The sequence below is a fragment of the Panthera tigris genome, chromosome E1, assembly GCF_018350195.1.
Source record: "Panthera tigris isolate Pti1 chromosome E1, P.tigris_Pti1_mat1.1, whole genome shotgun sequence".
Lineage (NCBI taxonomy): Eukaryota > Metazoa > Chordata > Mammalia > Carnivora > Felidae > Panthera > Panthera tigris.
In genome coordinates, this window is record NC_056673.1 from 15,096,778 (window position 1) to 15,111,342 (window position 14,565).

Sequence of the window (14,565 nt, forward strand, 5' to 3'; positions counted from 1 at the left end):
AGTGGGTCTGTTCCTCCTCAGCTCCCCTCCTCACAGGTACTTAGTGCCAGTCCTGCTGCTCTGCGAATTAGTCACTACTCGTCCATCCATGTTTCATCTTCCAGAATGGTGTTGCCATCTCTTCTCTGCTGTTGGCACCTGTGTTTTTGTTGTCTTCATGGTTTTATATTTTTTGCTTATTCTTTTACTGTCATCGTAGTGGGGTTTGGGGGAGGAATAGCGATAGATGTATGTTTACAACCTGCCATGGTTAACTGTAAATTTGCAAGAGGAATTATGACCCTTGCTCTCTGAATAATGCATAGCAGTCTAACGTGGGTGGATTTTCTCGGTGAATTATGAGGGGTCACTGTAAGGCCACAGTCACCACTACTGTAACTCTGGTCCCAATGGGAGGGTGGACTTACCATTCTTGGGTGAGGTTCAAGGGTTTGAGAAACAAGGGATCAAGAGATCAGTCCTTTGCCCTAAAAAGAAACATGTCAGGATATGTGTGCCTGTAGGAGAGCAGTGTCTGTCTGTCTTCCTCCCTCCTTTCCTCTTTCCCTCCCTTCTTCCCTCTCTTTTTCTCCCTCTCCCTTGCTCTTGCTCTCTTAAGAGACTCATAGTCTTGAGGGGTGCCTGGGTGGCTCAGTCGGTTGAACGTCTGACTTCGGCTCAGGTCATGATCTCACAGTCTGTGAGTTCGAGCCCCGCATCGGGCTCTGTGCTGATGGCTCAGAGCCTGGAGCCTGCTTCCGATTCTGTGTCTCCCTCTCTCTCTGCCCCTTCCCTGCTCATGCTCTGTCTCTGTCTCAAAAATAAATAAAAACACTAAGGAAAAAAAAAATTTTTTTTAAAAAGAGACTCATAATCTTGAAACTGAAAGAAAGCTCCTTAAAGCTCACTTAGTCCAATTGCATGTCCAACGCTTGAGTCCTCTCTGCAGCTTCCCCACCAGCCTGTGCTTGATTGCTTCCTATAATGGGGAACTCACTATCTATTGAACGTGGTGGTAATAAAAAATATTTTCATTACTAATAGCTAATATTTTATTGAGGTCTTACTGTATGCCTGGCGTGTGTGGTCAGCATTTTCCGTGAATTGCGTTATCAAATCCTCATGTCATCCTGTGCCATAGTATTTTCATCTTATAGGTAGAACAACTGAGGCTCAAAGAAGTTGAGGATACCTTCTAGTTCAGTATACAAGTGCCGCCTGGGCCTTTGGCCAATAACTCTGTAGATAATGCACCTGGGAGAAGGGAACTCATTTTTAAACTTTTAAGAAAACTTGTTTCCTGATGTGCTGGACTCTAGAACATTTGCTGAAAAACAGCAAAGATACTGTTGTGTCAGAGTGCATGAGTAAGATTCTGTAGCATTTTCTTTCCCAGCCTTCCTTTGTGGGGGTTCCTTCTAAGTCCCTGTGGGCTCCGTGATTCCTCTGGTCCCTCCATAGCCCATCCCTTCGTGATGGAGCCAAGAGGCCGCATGACCCTCTTGCTCCGCAGGTCCACTTTGGGGGCTGTCTCTGAACCTCCTTGCAGTCATTCCCCCTGTCCCTGTGCTTACCTGTGAATATGCCTTTCCCTTTCTCGTCTCCTGACTCTTGATGCAAAGGTCCCTTGCTCCATCCTTTGGCTTTCTGGCAGATGATTGCTGGTTCACCATCATTTTTAGATTTTTAAGTCTTAAACTCTGAACTGGTTCCCCTGAGACTATATAAGTGTCCCTGTGCAGTGAAATGCCTACTATACCCCAAAGTTTCCAGTTTGTGATTATGGTAGACAGAAGTTTAGAGGGTTAAGCTGATCAACAGAAACCATTCAGAGCCTGGCTTACCCGCTGGGCCGCGGGACAGTGGGGCGTGAGATTCCAGTAGCATTGGCACAGGGCAGCGCTAGCTCGGGCTCTTGAGGCTGCGGGATCCCTGCAGGTGGAGAACCATGTTGGCCCATGGACTCTTAATTCCCTCTCATCTGCCCAACAGCGAGTGACCCCAGGGCAGACCGCCTGGAACTCTGGAACATCTTGAAATATGGAAGTAGATTTATTTACGTTCTTTTTTATTTATTTGTTCATCAGTCATTCACTTATTAATGTTTGTTTATTTTTGAGAGAGAGCAAGAGGCAGAGTGCGAGCAGGGGTGGGGCAGAGAGAGAGGGAGACACGGAATCCCAAGCAGGCTCCAGGCTCCAAGCTGTCAGCACAGACCCTGACGCGGGGCTCGAACTCACAAACTGTGGGATCATGTGACCTGAGCCAAGGTCGGAGGCTTAACCAACGGAGCTACCCAGGCAGGTGCCTCTTTATTTTCTTTTCAAATACAATCTCATTTTTCAATATTAGGGTAATATATAAACATTAAACATTTTTTTGGAAAATAGTGAAAAGTAGAAAGAAAAAAAATGACTTGTACTCTACTTAAAGATAACCTCCAAAACATGTGAAGTCTTTCTACACACTTTTTTTAAAAAAAAGTTTTAATGTTTATTTTTGAGAGAGAGACACGGAGCATGAACAGGGGAGGAGCAGAGAGAGAGGGAGACACAGAATCTGAAGCAGGCCCCAGGCTCCAAGCTGTCAGCACAGAGCCCGATGCGGGGCTTGAACTCACGAGAACCGTGAGATCATGACCTAGGCCAAAGTTGGATGCTTAACTGACTGAGCCACCCAGGTGCCCCTTTCTACACACTTTTACTTAGTTATGATCATAGGACATAGGCCAAATGGATAGCCTACTTTTTCTCTGAACATTATAACAAATATGTAACATTATAACAAATGTTAACATTTTCCACCAAGAGTTTCTTCACATACAGGGTTCTGACGGCAGCATACACATTGCTCTGTGATCGGTCATTGCCCTGCATTGGGTTTTCCTTCATGTTCTCAGGTTCTCACTGTTATCAATAATGCTGGGATGAAAATCTCTGTGCGTGCAGTGTTTTGGATTATTTGGATTTGGATTATGATTATTTCCTTAGAATAAATTCCTACCAATGGAATTAGAGAATTTAAGACTCTTGTTATTTATTACCAAATTTCTTTTCTGAAGGGCTTTCTTTTTTTTTTAATTTAATTTTCTTTTCAGTTTTATTTATTTAAGTAATCTCTGCACCCACCATGGAGCTTGAGCTCATGACCTGGAGATCCAAGAGTCACGCGCCCCTCTGATTGAGTCAGCCAGGAACCCCTGCAAAGGGCTTTCTAAAGAGGTTCTAGAAACAATTTGCATGTGCCTCATGTTTGTGTTCCTTCAGGAATGCTTGGTCTCTGGTTGCTTTTCAGGGTCTTAAACTGATTTTTTTTTTTTTTACTAGCTTTATTTCTTATTGAACTTTTTATTTTGAAATGATTATAAGATTCACATGTAGGGGCGCCTGGATGGCTCAGTCGGTTAAGCGTCCAGCTTCGGCTCAGGTCATGATCTCACAGCTTGTGAGTTCGAGCCCTGCATCGGGCTCTGTGCTGACAGCTTGGAGCCTGGAGCCTCTTCAGATTCTGTGTCTTTCTCTCTCTCTCTGCCCCTCCCCTGCTCACACTCTGTCTCTCTCTGTCTCTCAAAAATAAATAAACATTTAAAAAAATTAAATAAAAAAAGATTCACATGCAGTTATAAGAAATAATACAGAGTGGGGTGCCTGGGTGGCTTAGTCAGTTAAGCGTACAACTCAATTTTGGCTCACATCGTGACCTCACAGTTTATGAGTTCAATCCCCACCTCCGGCTGTATGCTGACAGAGCGGAGCCTGCTCGGGATTCTGTCTCCTTCTCTCTCTGCCACATTCATGCATGCTCTCTCTCCCTCTCTCTAAAAGAAATAAACTTAAAAAAAAAAAAAGAATGCAAAGAGATCCATTTCTCCCAACGGCAATGTGTTGCAAAACTACAGTACAGTATCACAACCAGGATATTGACATTGATACTTTCACTAGTTTTTTTTTAATCAAAGGAGTATTTCATACTTAATAGTAAAAATTTTCAAAAGATATACAAAATAGGGACACCTGCCTGGCTTATTTGGTAGAGCATGTGACTCTTGATTTCATGGTTGTAAGTTTGAGCCCCATGTTAGGTGTAGAGATTAAAAATAAAATCTTTTTTTTTTTTAATGTTTGTTTATTTTTGAGAGACAGAGAGACAGAACATGAGTGGGAGAAGGGCAGAGAGAGAGGGAGACACAGAATCTGAAGCAGGCTCCAGGCTCTGAGCTGTCAGCACAGAGCCCATCGCAGGGCTTGAACCCACGAACTGTGAGATCATGACCTGAGCTGAAGTCAGAGGCTTAACCGACTGAGCCACCCAGGGGCCCCAAAAATAAAATCTTAAAAATATATAAATATGGAAAAATACAAAATTGAAGTCCAAATAAATAAATAAAATAAATAGATGAATAAAAGTTCCTTTCTTCCAATCCCTGGCCTTATTCCGTAGAGAAAATCACTGTTAAAAACAAACCAAGGGGGGCGCCTGGGTGGCTCAGTCGTTTGGGCATCCGACTTCAGCTCAGGTCATGATCTCACAGTCTGTGAATTAGACCCCCATGTCGGGCTGTGTGCTGACAGCTCAGAGCCTGGAGCCTGCTTCAGATTCTGTGTCTTCTTCTCTCTCTGCCCCTCCCCTGCTCATGCTCTGTCTCTCTCTCTTTCTCAAAAATAAATAAAAATAATAAAAAAACAAACAGGGGAGGGGTCAGCTCAGGTCATGATCTTGCACTCCGTGAGTTTGAGCCCCACATCGGGATCTGTGCTGACAGCTCGGAGCCTGGAGCCTGCTTCGGATTCTGTCTCCCTCTCTCTCTGTCCCTCCCCCGCTCATGCTCTGTCTCTCTCTCTCTCTCTGTCAAAAATAAACATTAAAATAAAAATTAAAAAACAAACAAACCAGGGGATGCCTAGTCCAACTGACATGGCTCAGTCGGATGAGCATCCGACTCCTGATTTCTGTTCAGGTCATGATCGACCCCAGGGTCTTGGGACTGAGCCCTGTATCAGGCTCTGCACTCAGCGTGGAACCTGCTTAAGATTCTCTCTCTCCTTCCGCCCCTCTCCCTTGCTTGCGCACGTGTGCGTGCACACACGTTCTCTCTTTTTCTCAAACAAAACAAAACAAACCAGGATTGGAGTTTGTATTTTCATATTCCTGGACTATATGCGTCTACATAGCCAGCCTTTGGTAGCTTGATCGGAAGAACAAACATCAGATAAAACCTCTCAGTGTTATACAGGCCCCAAGAAACAGGAAATAAGCATTCTTAGAGCATTTCATTAGAAGAATGAAATAATGCATTTTTATTTCAGTGGCACCCTCTGAGGTGACCTTGTCTCTGAGAGTAAGGGAAGCTTTCATGGTCTCTGATAGGAAGTTGCATCCTAAGCCATAGGAAACAGGACCTGGCTTTAGTAAATTAAAGCAAGGCAATAAACTCTGAGGGTATACATGGATCTAGTTGGGGCCCAAGGAGATTTCCTCCCCTGGTACTAAATCTTAGCCTCTCTCAAATCGAAAATTTATGTGAATGGTCATTAGTGAGCAAACAGTTAATGAATTCTTTTTTGTGTTTTTAAAAAAATTTATTTTGAGCTGAGATATGGAAACAACCTAAGTGTCCATCAATAGATGAATGGCTAAAGAAGATGTGGGGTGTGTGTGTGTGTGTGTAAATAAAATGGATGGCATACGACTCAGCCATAAAAGGGAATGAAATCTTGCATTGTGACAACATGGATGGACCCTAAAGGGTATTACACTAAGTGAAATAAGTCAGACAGAAAAAAAGACAAATACCATATAATCTCACTGATGGGTGGAATCTAAAGAACAAAACAAATGAACAAACAAGAGAAACAGAGCCTCAAATATAGAGAACAAACTAGTGGTTCCCAGAGGGGAGGGTGGATTGGGAGGTGGGTGAAACAGTTATAAAATAAGGTCACGGGGAGCCTGGGTGGCTCATTCAGTTAAGCATCTGACTCTTGATTTCAGCTCGGGTCATGATGTCATAATTTGTGAGTTTGAGCTTCACGTTGGGCTCTGTGCTGACAATGCAGAGCCTGCTTGGGATTCCCCCCCCCCCCCCCACCTCTCTCTCTCTCTCTCTGCGCCCCTCCCCTGCTCACACTTAAACGAACTTAAAAAAAAAAAATAAGTCACAGGATGAAAAATACAGCACAGGTAATACAGTCAATAGTAGTGGAATAATTTTGTATGTGACCAATGGCGACTACACTCACATGGTGAACATTTCCTAATGTATCTAATTGTCGAATCACTGTGTTGTACACAGAAACTAACATAATATTGTACATCAGCTATACTTTAATTTTTTTTTTTTTTTAATTTATTTTGACGGGCACCTGGGTGGCTCAGTTGGTTGAGTGGCCAACTCTTGATTTTGGCTCAGGTCATGATCCCAGGGTCATGGGATAGAGCCCTGTCCACACTGAGTGTGGAGCCTGCTTAAGATTCTCTCTCTCCCCCTGCCCATCTTCCCTGCATGCATGTGATCTCTCTCTCTAAAATTAAAAAAAAATAAAGTTAAAAATTAGTTTGAAAGAGTTTCAAACTTAGAGAAAATGACAAGAAAAACACAAAGAACTCTTGTATGCCCCCTTACACAGAGACCTCATTCCTTTTAAGTTTTTTTTTTTTTTTTTAAGTTTATTTCTTTCTTTGAGAGAGAGAAAGCGCTGGGGAGGGGCGGGGGGGGGGGGGCGGAGAGAGAATCCTAAGCAGCTCTGCATCGACAGAGGGCTCAGCCCCAGGAACTGCAAGATCATGATCCCAGCTGAGATGAAAAGTTGGACATTTAACTGACTGAGCTACCCAGGCACCCCTATTTATTTATCTTAGAGAGAGAGAGAGAGAGAGCGAGCAGTGGAGGGGCAGAGAGAGAGGGAGAGAATCCCAACACAGTGCTCAATCTCACACACTGTGAGATCATGACCTGAGCCAAAATGAAGAGTCGGATGCTTAACTGACTGAGCCACCCAGGCTCCCCAGAGACTTCTGTCCTCTCAAGCGGATACAGCCCAGTGTCACACACTGTACCCTTCTAGTCTCTGTCACTCTGATGCAATTCCTCAGTTTTCCTGGACTTCCGTGACCCTGACATTTTTGAAGGTTATAGGCATAGGGAAATCATCATGTAAAATGTCTTTCAGTTTGGGTTTATGCAATGATTCTGCAGGATTAGATCCAGTTTATATATTTTAGGCCAGAATGTCACAGATTTGGTGTCCTTTCATTGCATTGTAGCTGTCTTTCTGTCCACTTACTGCTCAGGTTACCTCTGTCCACTCAAAGCACAAGGCATCAGGGGTTTGTCTTTTTCTTTCCGTGACACAGCCCTGGGACCATGTCTCTAAGGAGCCCTGGTTCTTTTTAGTGAAGGGTCCTGTGTGTGCTCGTTACTGCTGGGCTGTTGCTGCCCCCAGGCCTTCTCATAGGACAGAGCTGAGGAACTTTCACATCTTTAGTTATTTCCATATCTGTCTTACGTGTATGTTCACACAAATACTTCCAATTCCAGCCTAATACTACAAGGTAAACTTTTTCTCTTTTTAAAAACATAACAGTGGGGCGTCTGAGTGGCTCAGTCGGTTAAGCATCTGACTTCGGCTCAGGTCATGATCTCACGGTTCGTGAGTTCGAGCCCCGCATTGGGCTCTGGGCTGACAGCTCGGAGCCTGGAGCCCGCTTCAGATTCTGTGTCTCCCTCTGTCTGCCCCTCCACTGCTTGCACTCTGTCTCTTGCATTGTCTCAAAAATAAATAAACATTAAAAAAATTTTTAAAACAGTGCCTTTATCCTTAACAGATTTCTATCATGTTGGAAAATCTTGAATTTGTTAAACTCCAATAAAGTAATATATTAACAGGCATTAATTGATAGAGATAACTGAAGTTACAGAAGCAATAAAAATCAAAAGTCATCATTTGTGAAAGTGAGTTTAGAGCAAATCGACAGGGGCTAGGCACTCAGGTGGAGGTAGGAATAAGCACATACTGGCTTCGTGTCAGAAAACGGATCTTCCTGTTTGGCACAGAGGATCTTTGCTGGGGATGGTAAGTGAGGCATGTAAGACTGACTGATTTGATGACTCACTTACTGTCTGTCTCCTGTAGGTTCTGACTTATCAGGTCTTGGGTCCAAGAATCTACAACAAGCAGTCTGGGCAATTCTTTTGCTCAAGTAGGAAACTCTGGCCCGAAAGACCAAGCTGAGACATTTGATGTAATTCCAGTAAAAGTTGTCAACAGGGAATGAATATCGGAACCTCCAGGAGAATTTTTTTTTTTTTTTTAACTATGTCCAGGTTCCACATGGATTCACTGAGTGTAATAATTGGGGGAAAGCAGGGAGTGTGAAAAATGGACACGAGTTCCAAATGTGGCGGGAAGAGTATTTTGAAAATATGTCCTAGTGGAGAACTGCTGCTTCTGAGGTAGAGTCTCTGCAGACGTGGCAGTGTTAAAGTTTTAGCGAACGAAACAGAACTCTGAGGAGGAAGCGTAGAAGTCCAGTTTCCTCGGAGCTTGTGGGCACCCCCCACCCCCGCTTTGCTGCAGGGTGCTGCAGAGATCCCAGGTGGGGTGGACTGAGCGCATACTCGGGGCCAGCACTCTACCGCGCTAAGTACTCTGCATGAATACCTTTACTTCATTTTCTACAACCCCACGATGTAGTCGCTTTTATTATCTTCATTTTATTATCACAGACACTGAGGCTTAGAGTGCCGTGAGGTAACTTGTTCAGGGTCACATGTGGTGATGGCGCCAGCGTACAATCCAGGCAGTTTGACTCCAGAGGCCCATTCTCTGAGGTGCTCACAATTTGTTGAATGAATAAAGAATGAGAGTTGAGCAGAAAACTCATGGATAGTGAAGAAATACCTGATGGGAAGTTAAAATACGCGTGTGTTGTAGGCATGCTGCAAATAGGGTGGAACTTGCAAGTTGGAAAGGATTTGAGAGAGATCACCTCCGCGGTCTCCCCACGAGAAGTTGTGTCCACTTCTGCTTGGAAGGTGCAGCTGACAGGGGCCACTCAGGGCTTCCAGAGAAGACCCCATCCTGTTTTCTGGCAGCCTCACACTTCTGCTGAGATCTACCCACCCTGCACTTTCAAGCCCTGCCTTCTCGTGCCACGCTCTGCCCATCTGACCGATGGCGCGGAGCCTCTCAGCAGAGCCCAGGAAAGGGAATTGCGCTTCCCTTCACCTGCCCCCTCCAGGGAGCCACAGGACTTGCCACCTCGCTTCCTGCCGGTCTCTACTTAATGTCACTTGTCAGAGACCTTCCACAACCCGCTTCTCCAGGGTCATGCTCCATCCAAACAGCCCTTGGCCCCACGTGACATATTGGTTTGTTCTCCCTCACTTTGCCCCAGGATGTAAGCACCGGGAGGAGAGACTTGGTCTCTCCCTGGTTCACTGTTGAATCCTCAGGCCTGAAGCAGTTTTGTGCAGTTTCTAGCACAAAGGAGTTGCTTCATAGATATTTGTTGAATGAATGAATGAAGAAAGAGAGGAGCTTAAGAGCTATACCCCAGCACTGGGATGCAGGGCGAGGAACAGAAATCCTGGACAGTGGGACCAGTGACACGGAGCTATCCATGGTAGGGCTTTGGCCGTAGGTATGCAGAATTCTCTTCTTCTGATTAGCTTTGTGAACAAAAAATGCTCCACCCTCTTCATTGGCAGGACTGAAGAGAAGGCGGAATGTATTTGTGTTGGAGTTCCATCAGCAGCAAGAGCCTTCAGTTTTTCCTGTTTTTTTCTGTTCCAGATGAGACAAAAGGACCCAGTGAAAGGAATGACCGCAGATGACTAAAGCCACCCCTCCCCCTTCTGCACTGTATGTACCAAATACCCTCCCTTTGCATGTCATAGACGTGAAAGCCAGTTTGGGTCCTCGGGGCCTCAGCAGCTCACTGTGGCATCAGGAAGCACGCTTCGTTCATCATCCTGCCCTCCACTGATAACGACGGCTGCCATGCTAAACAGCTCTCAGCCCTCCACTGAAAGATCCTGTGACTATTAGGACATTTCAGGGATATGTGATTTTATAATGAACGGCCCAGACAGACACATGGACCTGGGGGTGAGGAGTGGGGGGCTGTGTTGGTAGATACACATTTGAAGCTTATCTGCAACTAATTCCTCTCCCTGTCATAACTAGAGCCGTGTCAAGTTGCAGCTGGCATTCCGGAGTGCTCCCTATGCCCCTGAGCTCGTTCCTAGCTCCCAGGCCGGCATTACCTGCCCCACCCTTGGAAAATCTGCGGGCCAGACAGCTTTTCCTAGGGTCCATCATTGTGTCTGGGGCATCGTTTCCTTGTTCTTTAGACCTCCTGATCCCATACTAAGTAGCTGTCCTCATAAGAGGCAGCATCTTTCAGATGCTTGGACAGTATTTCTGCCCAGGTCATAGGACCAGAATGAGATGTTCCTTGTTTCATGCTGTCACTCTTGCCCAAGCCCTGTCCTTCTCTTAGCCCCCAGGGCCCTACATACCTCCACAGACTCCTGGTATTCCAGCAGCTCAGAGCCGGCTTGGTCATGGCATTGAAAACCTGGCCCTGCTTCCCATCAGGCTCTGAGAGAAAATTATTTTATCAAATAAAATCTGGTTGTCCTCTACCACTAAGGAGCTGAGGAGGCCTGGGGTCTTAGCAGTAGCGTGGACCTCAGCTTGCTCTCCCTGCCTCATGTGCTTGAGAACTTCTGAGAGATAAAACAGTAAGATCAAGCGGATTGGTGCAATGCCAGCTGCTTGGGCCTTAGTTTCCTCCCCTGACCCCAACCCCCAACCGGCATCTTTCCTCCTTTTGAAATTGCCCCATCAATGATGATTTACAGTGTGCTTCTATTTTCCTCTGTTGCTTCCTTAATAATTGTATTTCTTTTCTAGTTTTGCAAGACAGTGGTCAACAGGAAGGCCCAGCAGCTCCACCCTCCCGAGTGACAGGCCATCTTCGGACGCAGCCTTTCTGTGCCCATTCTTCAGGCAACTTTCGATCCCTTACTGTAGCTAATTCTAGATGCCCTTCAATATTGTGAACAAATAGACCGTCTGGTATTATGAAGCCCGCGTGTACGGGAGCCTGCTCCTCTGAGATACATGGCCTGTAGGTTGCTGTGTTTACAGCTCCTCCCTCTCCAGCCATTGTGTTCTCAGCCCATTTCTGTGTGCCCCTCCCTTTATTTCCAAGTGACATTTTTAGTCTTTCAAAATAGCTGCCTTTTGTGATGTGGTGATTTAAATGATTTAAGTTTGTTTGTTTTCAACCTTGGGATAAACTGAGGTATGTCGCTTCCTGGGCAGATCTTTGCAAATTTGAGTGCTCACCTGGGGAGAGGAGATGAGTTGGAAATACAGTTTTTTCCTCCATTTCCACCGAACAGCAGTCCGGCTTCCTAACTGTGATCTCTGCTCTCAGTAACCCATTGTTCATGTGCTGTAAGCACCGAGGAGGAAGTACCCAGGGCCCAGCCAGTCTGCTTTAAAAATTCAACAAATTCAGATAACCTCTGCCCCAGGCATCGCATCTCTGGTCACTAGTCTTAGAAACACCTATGGCTTCTCGGCCCTCCTGTTGCCCACTCTGTCTGAACCTCACAGAGCCCATGATACGCCCGGGTCAACTCTCCACCTGGAGGGACCTGTCCAGTGTGGCCCTTAGAACTGAGTCTGCCCTCTATGTACTAATTAGTGTGCCCACCCCCCTGAGGAGCTCTGTATGTCCATGCTCCTCTTCCCTTTTGGGCTGGTGCTGCCACTCAGCAATAATCCTCTTTTCTCTGTGCTTTCTCACATTCCTGCCCTGTCTTTGAGGCTGGTCAGGACAGAAGGGTCCTGATCTTTTCTTGCTGCACAAAACGAGCATGCAAAAAGCTTTTCCCCAGAAGAACATGTTCCCTCTTGTCTCCAGCTACCGGAAAGGAATTTGGGGATCAAGGACTCAGCTCATCCCACCCCCATGCTGAGTTCTGTCTTGGACAATCAAAAGCAAGTAGTGATCGTGGTATAGAACTCTACCATAGTAGGCCAGTGAAAAAGTCGACTCCAAGGGAGGTAGAAGCTGCTGAGTGCTTCATGGTTTTGTACGACTTGGCAGAACCCAAGCATGCCTTCCCGGTGGGAGAATCCGAGATAGCTGTGGTGTCATCTGACATCTCCCAAGCCTTGTGAGGTATGTTGTTAGCCAAGCGTGTTGTGATCCAAGCCCATGCCAGCCTGGGTGGGGTGGCTGATTAAGAGACCAAATCTGTGTTGGGGGAGCAAGAAGTAGGATGGGATCATTTATCCTTATGTTCTTGTCAGTTTGTTTTGCCTTACTCATTTCTAAGTGCAATAAGGGAATGTTTCACAGGATTGCACCTGTGACATCCTGATGGATGCTTCCCTGTGGCCCTGTTGGGGCAACAGTGGATGGACTCAGACCCCTCAGTGTGGTTGTCTCCCACCTTCATTGAGGCCTCTTTGGGACCAGGAAATGTCCTGTTACACCTTCCTTTCAGTCTCCTCACCTTGTGGGGTCTACAGTAATGGATCTGGGGCAGTTCAGTTGGTTATTAGGATCCCGACTGCTGGTAGCTTCCCTTTGACTGGGAAAGTGAAGCATTACTACTGGAGAAAAATGTTAATGTTTTCCTACAAGCTCTGTATTAGCTATAATTATATTTGTGCTTAACGTTTTCCCTTCTTCATTCATCATCTAAGTCCAGATGTGGGTCATCCTGGGAGAAACGAACCATGATGTTCTCAGCAGACAGGTAGTTTGAGGGTCAGCAGATGTTAGTCTCCTTGCTTCAGCTCTTCTCCTAAGATCCACACATACCACTCCCAACTCCATGGAGTTGGGGGCTTGCTCTTTATCTGGCTCTTCTCTGGCTCCTCCCACCTCCACCTGTTGCCCCAGTTTGAAAGCATCCACATGAGCTGAGCTAGAATTTCCTGAGGTCAGCTGGATCTGGGGCTCCAACCCACAGAAACATAAGGAGGGGTGTCCCTGGTCTATTCTATCCCCACGGATAGTGTTGCTGCTGGGCAACAGTGTTGGCTTTTAAGTATCCCCCTTACCCTCTCACCCACCCCCCAAACTGACTAGCACCGAGAGGGGCTTCTGATGCAAGGCTCAGCTCCAGGGATAGTACCTGAGGGTGTGCCGTGCCCCTGCAGACTAGCTGCTTCCATTAGATTTCCAGGGTCATAGTCCCAGTTTGAAGCAGCAGTGCCTCTGTTAAGGGGGGATGCCGGGCTCTGGCCTTCTCGTCGAGAGAGGTCAGGGACGGGGTCAGTATTGTGGGCATGTGTATATCTTCCCAAGTCCTCTTATAGTCCCTGCTGGGACTCCCTGACTTATTTCGGTTGGTTCCTAGTGCTACTTCTTTTACAAAATACACTTTGTAGAACTGATTAGATTATCTTGTTTATTTAATGTGAGTTTGTGCCTTTTTGTCTTAATCTTCCGAAACAGGTATACTGGGGGGAGAAAAGCAGTCTAATAAAATCCTAGACAGAGATTTCTGGAGTCCAGCTTATTGGTGATGTCCTTATGTCCATTTTACAACTTAGATATGCTCCAACTTCTGCTGATGTCCTCCATTTTACCAGGATTAGAAAAAAATACAAGATATCTCCAAAATTTTTTGCAGGCCAATTTCTGTAAATTAAAACATCCCCTCGTCATTGTACTTACACAGACATCACGTATTTGAAAGGAATTCTGCCACTTTATATTGGTAGTATTTCCTTTTTGCTTTGGTCTCTCCTCTTCACATCTCCCTCTTTTTAACCATCCTACCCATCAAAACATTTATTTAAAAAAAAAAAAAAAAAAAAAGTTCCAGGTCTGTGAACCTCCTAAAACTTGTTTGTGAAATTGTGCATTCTTCTGGGGAGTCATGGTTCTCATCGGATCCTCAAAGGAATCCCATGCACCGTCCTCCCCACTGCCAAACAAGATTAAGAGCCAGTTATCTGAAGAAAATCTGTGTTAATCTTTGGCAAAATAATCTTCATCTGATATTCATCAAATATAGGGAGTGGTTTTTGATTCTTTGGTGGCTAATTTTTTTTTTTTTAAGAGCCCAGGAACCTCCAGCGTCTAACGTGTAATAAATAACCTAATGAGTTTGAAAAGCGAGAAGCACTTTAAAGTGGGAGTGGAGACGAACGAAGGAGGAGCTCAATGACCAACATGAAAGCGTTTACCTGTAGATGAGGGGCAGAGAGACTGGTTTACAGGCACGACAGTGGCTGGGCTGCCACCCCACCCTCAACCTTCGCCCTTTGGGTCTCTGGGCATTGGGGAGGTGGAGGGGCACAGCGCAGAGGTCAGAGACCCCATTTCCAACGACAGGGAGACGCGCCGGCTCGAGGATGCCGGTGCGGGCCTCGCAGCAGCTTCCGCCGGAAGACAGCACCTCCCGGCCGGCCTCGCGCGGGGCACCCTGGGAGCCACGGGGTGGGCGGTGACAGATGCTCGGCGCGCTGGGCGGGGCATCGTTGCGTCGGGTTCTGACGACACAGAGACGTGCCTGTCTTACGGCCCGGATCCCCTAAGCCTCTCTCC

At 46.1% G+C, this 14,565-nt stretch overlaps 1 protein-coding gene and 1 long non-coding RNA gene across 3 annotated transcripts in view; one reads left to right on the forward strand and one right to left on the reverse strand.

Moving 5' to 3' along the window:
• The window catches only part of PITPNA (phosphatidylinositol transfer protein alpha), a 40,630-nt gene extending 27,117 nt beyond the window's left edge, over positions 1 to 13,513 (forward strand). For both annotated transcript variants that reach the window (XM_042967514.1, XM_042967513.1), the window contains 2 exons: positions 9,774 to 9,842; positions 10,899 to 13,513. In XM_042967514.1, coding sequence (XP_042823448.1) covers positions 9,774 to 9,818 — 45 coding nt within the window. In that variant the 3' untranslated portion in view covers positions 9,819 to 9,842; positions 10,899 to 13,513. The remainder of the gene's footprint in view (positions 1 to 9,773; positions 9,843 to 10,898) is intronic.
• On the reverse strand, positions 13,403 to 14,423 carry LOC107179044. The gene is made up of 2 exons (XR_001509581.2): positions 14,205 to 14,423; positions 13,403 to 13,653 (listed from the first exon to the last, which is right to left on the reverse strand). It is a non-coding gene; the product is annotated as an uncharacterized LOC107179044 (long non-coding RNA).
• Positions 14,424 to 14,565: the final 142 nt, after the last annotated feature.